The 14025-nt window shown below is 40.7% G+C and overlaps 1 protein-coding gene across 2 annotated transcripts in view; it reads left to right on the top strand.

Annotated features, from left to right (window-relative positions):
• Positions 1-14025, top strand: part of PLPP3 (phospholipid phosphatase 3) — an 83498-nt gene that overhangs the window by 38003 nt on the left and 31470 nt on the right. For both annotated transcript variants that reach the window (XM_063427643.1, XM_063427644.1), the window contains exons 3-4: positions 5544-5824; positions 6418-6475. In XM_063427643.1, the coding sequence (XP_063283713.1) occupies positions 5544-5824; positions 6418-6475 (339 nt within the window). The remainder of the gene's footprint in view (positions 1-5543; positions 5825-6417; positions 6476-14025) is intronic.

Here is a 14025-nt window from a genome sequence, read left to right as displayed (position 1 = left end):
GTGGTATCTAGATAATATCTGATAACAGTGTGGTATCTAGATAATATCTGATAACAGTGTGGTATATAGATAATATCTGCTAACAGCGTGGTATCTAGATAATATCTGCTAACAGCGTGGTATCTAGATAATATCTGCTAACAGCGTGGTATCTAGATAATATCTGCTAACAGCGTGGTATCTAGATAATATCTGCTAACAGCGTGGTATCTAGATAATATCTGATAACAGTGTGGTATCTAGATAATATCTGATAACAGCGTGATATCTAGATAATATCTGATAACAGTGTGGTATATAGATAATATCTGATAACCGTATGAGAGCTAGATAATATCTGCTAACAGCGTGGTATCTAGATAATATCTGCTAACAGCGTGGTATCTAGATAATATCTGCTAACAGCGTGGTATCTAGCTAATATCTGATAACAGTGTGGTATCTAGATAATATCTGATAACAGCGTGGTATCTAGATAATATCTGATAACAGCGTGGTATCTAGATAATATCTGATAACAGTGTGGTATCTAGATAATATCTGATAACAGCGTGATATCTAGATAATATCTGATAACAGCGTGGTATCTAGATAATATCTGATAACAGTGTGGTATCTAGATAATATCTGATAACAGCGTGGTATCTAGATAATATCTGATAACAGCGTGGTATCTAGATAATATCTGATAACAGTATGGTATCTAGATAATATCTGATAACAGCATGGTATCTAGATAATATCTGATAACAGCGTGGTATCTAGATAATATCTGATAACAGTGTGGTATCTAGATAATATCTGATAACAGCGTGGTATCTAGATAATATCTGATAACAGCGTGGTATCTAGATACTATCTGATAACAGCGTGGTATCTAGATAATATCTGATAACAGTATGGTATCTAGATAATATCTGATAACAGCATGATATCTAGATAATATCTGATAACAGCATGGTATCTAGATAATATCTGATAACAGCGTGGTATCTAGATAATATCTGATAACAGCGTGGTATCTAGATAATATCTGATAACAGCGTGGTATCTAGATACTATCTGATAACAGCGTGGTATCTAGATAATATCTGATAACAGTATGGTATCTAGATAATATCTGATAACAGCATGATATCTAGATAATATCTGATAACAGCATGGTATCTAGATAATATCTGATAACAGCGTGGTATCTAGATAATATCTGATAACAACGTGGTATCTAGATACTATCTGATAACAGCGTGGTATCTAGATACTATCTGATAACAGCGTGGTATCTAGATAATATCTGATAACAGCGTGGTATCTAGATAATATCTGATAACAACGTGGTATCTAGATACTATCTGATAACAGCGTGGTATCCAAATAACAGCGTGAGAGCTAGATAATATCTGATAACAGCGTAATATCTAGATAATATATCATAACAGTGCGGTATCTAGATACTATGTGATAACAGCGTGGTATCTAGATAATATCCAATGACAGCGTGATATCTAGATAATATCGGATGGCAGTGTGATATCTAGATAATATTTAATCATTGTGTATCAGCATGATATCAAAATAACACCCAGATAATATCCAATGTTTAGGTAATATGTAACAGTTGTATAATAGCACAATACGTAGAAGGTAGATAATATCTAACAGTTATATAATAATAATAATAATAACAAAGTATTTAACCAGGAAAGGTACATTCAGATTACTCTGGTTTCCAAGTACGTCCTGGGATGTTACCTTAGCCCAACATCCAGGGGTTGTTACTACAGCGTTATATCCTAATAATTTGTGATAACAGAATGATGTCTAAATAATAATATATTTGTGTCACACATAGATAATATTTAATATGTTAGAAGGCAGCGAGCGTCCCCTTTCATTTCTTTGTCCAAGGCCGGGATTAAATAACTTTGCTTTATGAGGAGATTAGATCCCCGGGCTTTGCTTTTTCAAGTGAAGACATCCATAATGTGAAAATGTATTGTTAACCTTTCAAATCGTCCCATCCTGGATAGAGAGCTAACAATAACAGGCTCAGCCGCAATTATTTAACATGCCTTGGGAATTCCTAAATACACATAATTGCAGCATGCTTAAAGGGACACTCACGTTCCTCCTCTTATTGAAAAGAACCTTGTGTGCATTGCAAAGTCGCCCTCTTTGTTCTCTGAGAGTTTTGCTGAATGTTTCTTATAATTTCCTGTTTATTAAAGGAGACGTGTGTTTGATGGAAGGTGATGGCAGGGTCGTACCTGGCGATAGAGACCTATAATTCACACTTAGAAGTAGGATTATTTTATTATGTGTATTCTGATGCTGTGTCCGTACTGTGAGCAGCGGAGTGAGTCGGCGATAGAGACCTATAATTCACACTTAGAAGCAGGATTATTTTATTATGTGTATTCTGATGCTGTGTCCGTACTGTGAGCAGCGGAGTGAGTCGTCGATAGAGACCTATAATTCACACTTAGAAGCAGGATTATTTTATTATCTGTATTCTGATGCTGTGTCCGTACTGTGAGCAGCGGAGTGAGTCGGCGATAGAGACCTATAATTCACACTTAGAAGCAGGATTATTTTATTATCTGTATTCTGATGCTGTGTCCGTACTGTGAGCAGCGGAGTGAGTCGGCGATAGAGACCTATAATTCACACTTAGAAGCAGGATTATTTTATTATGTGTATTCTGATGCTGTGTCCATACTGTGAGCAGCGGAGTGAGTCGGCGATAGAGACCTATAATTCACACTTAGAAGCAGGATTATTTTATTATGTGTATTCTGATGCTGTGTCCGTACTGTGAGCAGCGGAGTGAGTCGGCGATAGAGACCTATAATTCACACTTAGAAGCAGGATTATTTTATTATCTGTATTCTGATGCTGTGTCCGTACTGTGAGCAGCGGAGTGAGTCGTCGATAGAGACCTATAATTCACACTTAGAAGCAGGATTATTTTATTATCTGTATTCTGATGCTGTGTCCGTACTGTGAGCAGCGGAGTGAGTCGGCGATAGAGACCTATAATTCACACTTAGAAGCAGGATTATTTTATTATCTGTATTCTGATGCTGTGTCCGTACTGTGAGCAGCGGAGTGAGTCGGCGATAGAGACCTATAATTCACACTTAGAAGCAGGATTATTTTATTATGTGTATTCTGATGCTGTGTCCGTACTGTGAGCAGCTGAGTGAGTCGGCGATAGAGACCTATAATTCACACTTAGAAGCAGGATTATTTTATTATGTGTATTCTGATGCTGTGTCCGTACTATGAGCAGCGGAGTGAGTCGGCGATAGAGACCTATAATTCACACTTAGAAGCAGGATTATTTTATTATCTGTATTCTGATGCTGTGTCCGTACTGTGAGCAGCGGAGTGAGTCGTCGATAGAGACCTATAATTCACACTTAGAAGCAGGATTATTTTATTATCTGTATTCTGATGCTGTGTCCGTACTGTGAGCAGCGGAGTGAGTCGGCGATAGAGACCTATAATTCACACTTAGAAGCAGGATTATTTTATTATCTGTATTCTGATGCTGTGTCCGTACTGTGAGCAGCGGAGTGAGTCGGCGATAGAGACCTATAATTCACACTTAGAAGCAAGATTATTTTATTATGTGTATTCTGATGCTGTGTCCGTACTGTGAGCAGCTGAGTGAGTCGGCGATAGAGACCTATAATTCACACTTAGAAGCAGGATTATTTTATTATGTGTATTCTGATGCTGTGTCCGTACTATGAGCAGCGGAGTGAGTCGGCGATAGAGACCTATAATTCACACTTAGAAGCAGGATTATTTTATTATGTGTATTCTGATGCTGTGTCCGTACTGTGAGCAGCGGAGTGAGTCGGCGATAGAGACCTATAATTCACACTTAGAAGCAGGATTATTTTATTATCTGTATTCTGATGCTGTGTCCGTACTGTGAGCAGCGGAGTGAGTCGTCGATAGAGACCTATAATTCACACTTAGAAGCAGGATTATTTTATTATCTGTATTCTGATGCTGTGTCCGTACTGTGAGCAGCTGAGTGAGTCGGCGATAGAGACCTATAATTCACACTTAGAAGCAGGATTATTTTATTATGTGTATTCTGATGCTGTGTCCGTACTGTGAGCAGCGGAGTGAGTCGGCGATAGAGACCTATAATTCACACTTAGAAGCAGGATTATTTTATTATCTGTATTCTGATGCTGTGTCCGTACTGTGAGCAGCTGAGTGAGTCGGCGATAGAGACCTATAATTCACACTTAGAAGCAGGATTATTTTATTATCTGTATTCTGATGCTCTGTCCGTACTGTGAGCAGCTGAGTGAGTCGGTTTAGTTGTCAGTTACCTCCTTCTTTATACTATTTTGCTTTACAAGAATCAGAAAACAATTCCGTTTTTAATTGTGAATTAGCGTTCCCTTTGTGTCCTCCAGCACTGAAGCAGTTCATTCTACAGATTGCTTCTTCGTGTTTGTCGTTGTTCGGATGTTATGAGGAAGACATGGTCAAACAGTAACACTAAATGAAAGCGTAATATCTAATCTAATGACTGGGTGCCATCAGGATCCACCAACTGGCTGCTCGTTAGCGGGAGCCACTATTAAGATAAAGCTTTGCTGGCTGCGGCTTGGTCCTGCACTGGGCGGCCGGTTATATAACAGAATCAGAGGAATACAAGGCTTAGTCACATCATCCCTGCTCTTCAAACGAGTATTAGTTATTCACGGAGGCCGCTTGTTTAAAAATTAGGCCACGCTGCCAAATGAAAATGGCCTCGTGGGAAAGCGAGGGGTGACTAGAGTTCTGCGGTTTTTTTCATTCATGTGTCAATAGGCCTTAATGGATGAAGGGCTTTAAAAAGCGTCTGTGCCAGCCCCTACTCCATTATTTGTACGGCCATCCCATTCGCGCTCCCTTCTCCGTGCGCTGATATCTTAGTTGAAAGGGTGTGGAAGGTTTATTGTATTAGCTGTCTGAATAGGACAGGTTGGGAGTGATTTCACTTCACGGGTGAATGAGAATTTTCAATAAACATGAATTTGTTACAGGTTGTATGCTGCGATAATCTGCAGGCGCAGAATTCTAGGCCATTCTAGTGATTGTGGCGGACATAGCAAGATTAACATGTTGTGGTTTGTTTACAGAGCATTTCTAGCTTAATAAAAGTAGGATAATGTCATCAGTGGGAACTAATCTATCCCAGACGCCCTGAATTACACGCCATTAATCTCCCCCAAACTATAACTCACTATAACTCTCTGAAGCCAAAATAGCTCAACTGGGACTGGAACTGACCTCGAGAATTTTCAAATTCTGCTATTTAGGATTACACAAATTAGTAAAAAAATTAATTTAATTTTAATTATTGACAATTCTCTAATTTGTAAAGAGTGTGGCTTTTGTAATATAAACTTTAGGATCATAACTCGTGTGTGTGCGTCGTCCTGACTGACTCTGGGTGACAAACTATGATGTTTTATTTTGTTTTAACTTCTTAAATAAATGTCTTTTTTTTTTTATTATTGTGTCCGCAGATAATTGTTGGAGAATTTTTTCGGATTCATTACTTAAAGGAGAGGTCCCATTCTTTTATTCAGAACCCGTACGTGGCAGCTCTGTATAAGCAAGCTGGATGCTTTATATTCGGCTGTGCTATAAGCCAGTCCTTCACGGATATTGCCAAGGTGTCTATCGGTCGCCTGCGTCCTCATTTCCTGGCGGTCTGCGATCCTGTCTATAATACGACCAACTGCTCCTTGCACTACATCGTGGATTATGAATGCAGAGGCTCAGAGAGCAAAGTCAGGGAAGCCAGGTAAATACGCAGCCGATCGGCAGACTAGATGGACCGAATGGTTCTTATTATCTATTATTCTATGTAGCATGCAGTCACTGAACTTTCTGTATAAAGGTATACTAGAGGTAGGTCTGCTTTCACTTCACAACAGCAAATAAATTAGCAGACACAGATAGCAGTTACAGACAACGTAAGATAAGTGATTAAAGTTCAGTGTACCTACTGCCGATGTAGTGTGTGATGTGTCCTGTTAATGTTTATCTGTCCAGATACAGTTATTAAGGGAAGCAAACATTGGATCACTCAGTGAGAGGTTAAATGTGACAAATCTGCTCTAAATGACAAATGTAAAGCAAATCCACTCTTTGTTGGAGCTGCTACAAAGAGCAATTTGTTAAAACCTATATATATATTTATATTATTATCATCTTATTGCTTCAATCTTTCCATGATCCCGAGAGATCAATAAATCTCCAGGCACACAGCTTTCTGGGCAGGGCAGAGTTCGATGTACAGGGAGCTTGATAAACTGGTGATTCAGCCCTCGTAAAATCCCATTGGTAGGATTCGAAGTCCACAATGGCTCATCGACCTTTTTTTATCTCTAACAGGAAATCTTTCTTTTCGGGACACGCTTCCTTCTCGATGTACACAATGCTGTATCTGGTGGTAAGTTTCCTCCTCTGCATTAAATGTATTTTATTAATAGAATGTATTCTAATATTATTCAATGTCTGGAAATACATCGTGCCTTATTACACAGTGTGTAAATGTTAATACTTGGAATTAACTGGCCTGTTATAAATCACATTTTGCCAACATACACACCATACAACATACACCATTCCTGGGAGTCTCCTCAATCCTTATATTGATTGCAGATCATGATAGCGTTTCAGGAGTTTAGCATATTCATTGTAATCACAGAGCTCCCTGCAATAAAACTCCCAGTAATGCACAGTGCATGTGTTTCACAGAGCTCCACATCAATAAAACTCCCAGTAATATGCAGTGTGTGTGTTTCACAGAGCTCCACATAAATAAAACTCCCAGTAATATGCAGTGTGTGTTTCACAGAGCTCCACATCAATAAAACTCCCAGTAATATGCAGTGTGTGTGTTTCACAGAGCTCCACATCAATAAAACTCCCAGTAATGTGCAGTGTGTGTGTTTCACAGAGCTCCACATAAATAAAACTCCCAGTAATGTGTGTGTGTTTCACAGAGCACCATAGCATTGACTCTCCCAGTAGTGTACAATATGAGTATATCACAGAGCTCCATAGCATTGACTCTCCCAGCAGTGTACAATATGAGTATATCACAGAGCTCCATAGCATTGACTCTCCCAGCAGTGTACAATATGAGTATATCACAGAGCTCCATAGCATTGACTCTCCCAGTAGTGAACAATATGAGTATATCACAGAGCTCCATAGCATTGACTCTCCCAGTAGTGTACAATATGAGTATATCACAGAGCTCCATCGCATTGACTCTCCCAATAGTGAACAATATGAGTATATCACAGAGCTCCATAGCATTGACTCTCCCAGTAGTGTACAATATGAGTATATCACAGAGCTCCATAGCATTGACTCTCCCAGCAGTGTACAATATGAGTATATCACAGAGCTCCATAGCATTGACTCTCCCAGCAGTGTACAATATGAGTACATCACAGAGCTCCATAGCATTGACTCTCCCAGCAGTGAACAATATGAGTATATCACAGAGCTCCATAGCATTGACTCTCCCAGCAGTGTACAATATGAGTATATCACAGAGCTCCATAGCATTGACTCTCCCAGCAGTGTACAATATGAGTATATCACAGAGCTCCATCGCATTGACTCTCCCAATAGTGAACAATATGAGTATATCACAGAGCTCCATAGCATTGACTCTCCCAGTAGTGTACAATATGAGTATATCACAGAGCTCCATAGCATTGACTCTCCCAGTAGTGAACAATGTGAGTATATCACAGAGCTTCATAGCATTGACTCTCCCAGCAGTGTACAATATGAGTATATCACAGAGCTCCATAGCATTGACTCTCCCAGCAGTGTACAATATGAGTACATCACAGAGCTCCATAGCATTGACTCTCCCAGTAGTGTACAATATGAGTATATCACAGAGCTCCATAGCATTGACTCTCCCAGTAGTGAACAATGTGAGTATATCACAGAGCTCCATAGCATTGACTCTCCCAGCAGTGTACAATATGAGTATCACAGAGCTCCATAGCATTGACTCTCCCAGCAGTGTACAATATGAGTATATCACAGAGCTCCATAGCATTGACTCTCCCAGCAGTATACAATATGAGTATATCACAGAGCTCCATAGCATTGACTCTCCCAGCAGTATACAATATGAGTATATCACAGAGCTCCATAGCATTGACTCTCCCAGTAGTGTACAATATGAGTATATCACAGAGCTCCATAGCATTGACTCTCCCAGCAGTATACAATATGAGTATATCACAGAGCTCCATAGCATTGACTCTCCCAGCAGTGTACAATATGAGTATATCACAGAGCTCCATAGCATTGACTCTCCCAGCAGTGTACAATATGAGTATATCACAGAGCTCCATAGCATTGACTCTCCCAGTAGTGTACAATATGAGTATATCACAGAGCTCCATAGCATTGACTCTCCCAGCAGTATACAATATGAGTATATCACAGAGCTCCATAGCATTGACTCTCCCAGTAGTGTACAATATGAGTATATCACAGAGCTCCATAGCATTGACTCTCCCAGCAGTGTACAATATGAGTATATCACAGAGCTCCATAGCATTGACTCTCCCAGCAGGGTACAATATGAGTATCACAGAGCTCCATAGCATTGACTCTCCCAGCAGTGTACAATATGAGTATATCACAGAGCTCCATAGCATTGACTCTCCCAGCAGTATACAATATGAGTATATCACAGAGCTCCATAGCATTGACTCTCCCAGTAGTGAACAATGTGAGTATATCACAGAGCTCCATAGCATTGACTCTCCCAGCAGTATACAATATGAGTATATCACAGAGCTCCATAGCATTGACTCTCCCAGTAGTGTACAATATGAGTATATCACAGAGCTCCATAGCATTGACTCTCCCAGCAGTATACAATATGAGTATATCACAGAGCTCCATAGCATTGACTCTCCCAGCAGTATACAATATGAGTATATCACAGAGCTCCATAGCATTGACTCTCCCAGCAGGGTACAATATGAGTATATCACAGAGCTCCATAGCATTGACTCTCCCAGTAGTGTACAATATGAGTATATCACAGAGCTCCATAGCATTGACTCTCCCAGTAGTATACAATATGAGTATATCACAGAGCTCCATAGCATTGACTCTCCCAGTAGTGAACAATGTGAGTATATCACAGAGCTCCATAGCATTGACTCTCCCAGCAGTGTGCAATATGAGTATATCACAGAGCTCCATAGCATTGACTCTCCCAGCAGTATACAATATGAGTATATCACAGAGCTCCATAGCATTGACTCTCCCAGCAGGGTACAATATGATTATCACAGAGCTCCATAGCATTGACTCTCCCAGCAGGGTACAATATGAGTATATCACAGAGCTCCATAGCATTGACTCTCCCAGCAGGGTACAATATGAGTATATCACAGAGCTCCATAGCATTGACTCTCCCAGCAGTGTACAATATGAGTATATCACAGAGCTCCATAGCATTGACTCTCCCAGCAGTGTACAATATGAGTACATCACAGAGCTCCATAGCATTGACTCTCCCAGCAGTGTACAATATGAGTATATCACAGAGCTCCATAGCATTGACTCTCCCAGTAGTGTACAATATGAGTATATCACAGAGCTCCATAGCATTGACTCTCCCAGCAGTGTACAATATGAGTATATCACAGAGCTCCATAGCATTGACTCTCCCAGTAGTATACAATATGAGTATATCACAGAGCTCCATAGCATTGACTCTCCCAGTAGTGAACAATGTGAGTATATCACAGAGCTCCATAGCATTGACTCTCCCAGCAGTGTGCAATATGAGTATATCACAGAGCTCCATAGCATTGACTCTCCCAGCAGTGTACAATATGAGTATATCACAGAGCTCCATAGCATTGACTCTCCCAGCAGTGTACAATATGAGTACATCACAGAGCTCCATAGCATTGACTCTCCCAGCAGTGTACAATATGAGTATATCACAGAGCTCCATAGCATTGACTCTCCCAGCAGTGTACAATATGAGTATATCACAGAGCTCCATAGCATTGACTCTCCCAGTAGTGTACAATATGAGTATATCACAGAGCTCCATAGCATTGACTCTCCCAGCAGTATACACTATGAGTATATCACAGAGCTCCATAGCATTGACTCTCCCAGCAGTGTACAATATGAGTATATCACAGAGCTCCATAGCATTGACTCTCCCAGTAGTGTACAATATGAGTATATCACAGAGCTCCATAGCATTGACTCTCCCAGCAGTGTACAATATGAGTACATCACAGAGCTCCATAGCATTGACTCTCCCAGCAGTGTACAATATGAGTATATCACAGAGCTCCATAGCATTGACTCTCCCAGTAGTATACAATATGAGTATATCACAGAGCTCCATAGCATTGACTCTCCCAGTAGTGAACAATGTGAGTATATCACAGAGCTCCATAGCATTGACTCTCCCAGCAGTGTGCAATATGAGTATATCACAGAGCTCCATAGCATTGACTCTCCCAGTAGTGTACAATATGAGTATATCACAGAGCTCCATAGCATTGACTCTCCCAGCAGTGTGCAATATGAGTATATCACAGAGCTCCATAGCATTGACTCTCCCAGTAGTGTACAATATGAGTATATCACAGAGCTCCATAGCATTGACTCTCCCAGCAGTATACAATATGAGTATATCACAGAGCTCCATAGCATTGACTCTCCCAGCAGTATACAATATGAGTATATCACAGAGCTCCATAGCATTGACTCTCCCAGTAGTGTACAATATGAGTATATCACAGAGCTCCATAGCATTGACTCTCCCAGCAGGGTACAATATGAGTATGACATATTTTCGTCTCGTTCCCATCCTTTGCTCCAATCTCATGGATGTGGCCGGGGCTGCTTTGATTTAACGTGAGTGGGAGTGAGGGGGGGTATATAGCACCAGTCCCAGTTCGGCGTGTGCTGAAGGCAATCGTCTCATGTGCAATTCCAGCTGTGGGACTGAGTTATGGTGATGGCTTTCTGGAAACTCACAGTATTTGTTTAGCTTTGGTTCTGGAAACCTGCAGGGGACACGTGGTCGCTGCTCTGTGAGCTGAATTGCCATGAAATAAACCCAGTGTTTTCTGAAATATTACCTGCCGCGGACGCTGGGCCGAGGTGTCGCTGCTCACTGGTAGCGCAATCTACCTTCAGCGAGTCTACAAGTGATTATTATGTGCGACGCTTTCAGTGCAAGCTAAGCTGCCAGGAGGGCTCCATTTATTTATTTCACATGTAAACTAAGTGTTTTTCTAAGCGTCATTACCCCACATTATCAGAACAGAGGACAAGCTATCGTATTGCCCCATGGCAAATCCCTGTGCAGGCCACACAACCTGGGGCTGGCTAAGAATGATGAGAGTTGTGTTCCTACATAGCTTCAGTATAAGAAGTTGTGATCTAGTTTACAGAACGCCAGTAATACCGTTAGCATTAAGTTTTAATATATGACATAATAAGGTTGTAATATAATGTATAGCGGTTAGAATAAAGTTATAGATAGATAGATGCTGCAGGGAGACAGGCGTGAGAAAAACACTCTATCCCCTCTGCAGGCTGCATTCTGATAGGTTGGTGCTCTCAGCCAATCAAATTCCAGCTGGATGTCAAATGAGTGCGAAATATAAATATATATTTAATATAAAATCCGTTAATCTGGAGCAATCTGTGCGAGGCGTGGGCAAGTGATGGTAATTGTAGGCAGAATTTATATAGTGCCAACAAATACCGTAGCGCTTTACAATAGTATAGGACGTTTGACTCCCATCACCCAGAATCCCAAGTAGGGAGGTGTAGGCATGGAACGTCTTTCAGGCAGAGGTGGTAATGTAGAGGAATTCCGTTTGTTGCGTGAATACTGTGTTTACAAAGAGGGAAACGACCAGCTGCCTCTTCAGTTCATGAAATGGTAAAAAATCATCCACATTGATAACGTAACTGAATTGGCTGCGTTTAATTCAGTGAGGAAGAAGGGAATGAGTGTGATTATTAATATATTGATCTGTCTGGAGCGTTGGAATGATTAACAAATTGCCGATTAATCGACAGATAAGCCGTTATCGTTCTGTTGTGTGACGCCCAATAACAATTTGTGTTTTTTTTTAGTTGAATGTAATAATCTGAGAGACGGCACGGCCTTATTACTAAACAGCAGGTCACGGGGGATGGAAAAACAAATTAAACCAAAATAGCTGAGTTTGAAGCAAGTTCTCTGGAGATTGTGCTCTGTTTTCGGCTCCTCGTAGCTGGCTGCACAGTCATTAATCAGTGTAGACAGTATACTCAGTGCTGCTCCTTTTCTATAATGGAACAGAAAGTGGAAAAAGAGAAATGTGATAGAAAGCAGGTCTTTAGCATGTCGGCCGTTTACCTCTTCTCTCCATCCAGGAGTATTCTAGATTAAATTCCTCCCAAAGTAAATCCAGTAACAAACAGCCCTTCCCCCACACCCCTGACTGATGAATACCAGGAACACGGCCTTATCTGACGGCCATCTTTACGACCTCACCAGAAATACGTCTATTGACTTTTATTAATCATATGACACATGGCAAGTTTTGCAATGTATCCGAGGAGCTCAAATCATTCACCGCTTTGTAGATTTTGGGGCCAGTTAAGTAAGCAGAGACTGGTCAAACGAGTTGCAAAATGTTCATTGAAATAGCCAAGCTAGGAGACATTCTATAATCTCAGGTTTGTTCATTGTTCACCACAATTCACTGGGAGAAAACCGCTCCCGCCACCCAGCCATGAATCTACAATGGCAATCCGCAGCGCAGAGCGGAGATACGGTAATAATTCGGCCCTGGCCTTCATTTCATTGTATCTTGTAGCCTGTGACTGACTGGTCCTTGTACTCAGGGAGCTTTGCTTGGTAGCTAGTCCAGACTTTATTTTCCATATACACAGACTGTAGCAAATCAAGTCACCCGCCATTCCCAATAAATGCTGAAAATGCTATATTAACATCCCACATCATCCGCTGACCTGCATTATTGTTCTGACACATTGCAAGTGTTTCATTTCCCCCGTTCCCTCAGCGCCCCCATATCGCTATCCGACTGGGACGGATGTTGCTTGGTCTGGTTAACGTGCTTTGAACAAACTAGTGAACAATATGCGCACGTTATTTCAGACCAACTGATTTACCTCACCGTCGTGCACGTAAACATTAAGTGACAAGGCCCTTTTATTAGCCCCCAAGAAAATGAAAGATTCCTGTGAGTAGAACGGGGCACGTGGAATGGGGAATTTTCCTGTAAATCTATTGATTCCTGATTGGCCTCCCTTTAATAATGTTTCCAAATGATTCTGTAATACGTTCTAAAAGCTTTATCTATAGAAGGCGACGTTGAAGGCTTTTGGAATTTTTGTAGATAAGTTACTTTTAAAGTTTTTCTGACAGTTTCGAATCATTTGGAAAGCGTATTACTAATTATTAAGTTCAGTCTATTTTCCATGAAACATTATTAGTCAGGAGACCACCCTTTACAGGAATTCTATTCTTTTGGTGAGTTCAGTGAGATAGAGACGTGTTAGGTTTACCCAGACTAGGATAAGATTAAATATCTTACTGCAGACAGGACACTGAATATTGCTGGAATGAGTTGTGCATGTTGGATAACCCGTGGTTTGGCAGACTGTCCTACAAACAAGTGAACTTGTTGTGTTGAGAAGTTTTTAAACATTTAAAATGACTCTCGGTGAACAAGACCATAACAAGCGTCTTTCTCACGGCATTCCTCTCTGAATTCTTCTCCTGAACATTCTCCTAGATACAGGTCAAGATGGATATCAACATTCTCTGTGGAATTTGCTCTCCCATCCTCATTATGCCTCTTCCAATCCTCTGGCCGCTCACAGTTTCTGCTCAGGCTCTCTGTATCTTGTAGACCAATCTCCCAGCAGATCAATGGTTTCATTCCATTT

Source organism: Pelobates fuscus, chromosome 7 (genome assembly GCF_036172605.1).
Source record: "Pelobates fuscus isolate aPelFus1 chromosome 7, aPelFus1.pri, whole genome shotgun sequence".
NCBI lineage: Eukaryota > Metazoa > Chordata > Amphibia > Anura > Pelobatidae > Pelobates > Pelobates fuscus.
This window is presented reverse-complemented; position numbering and strand designations above follow the sequence as displayed.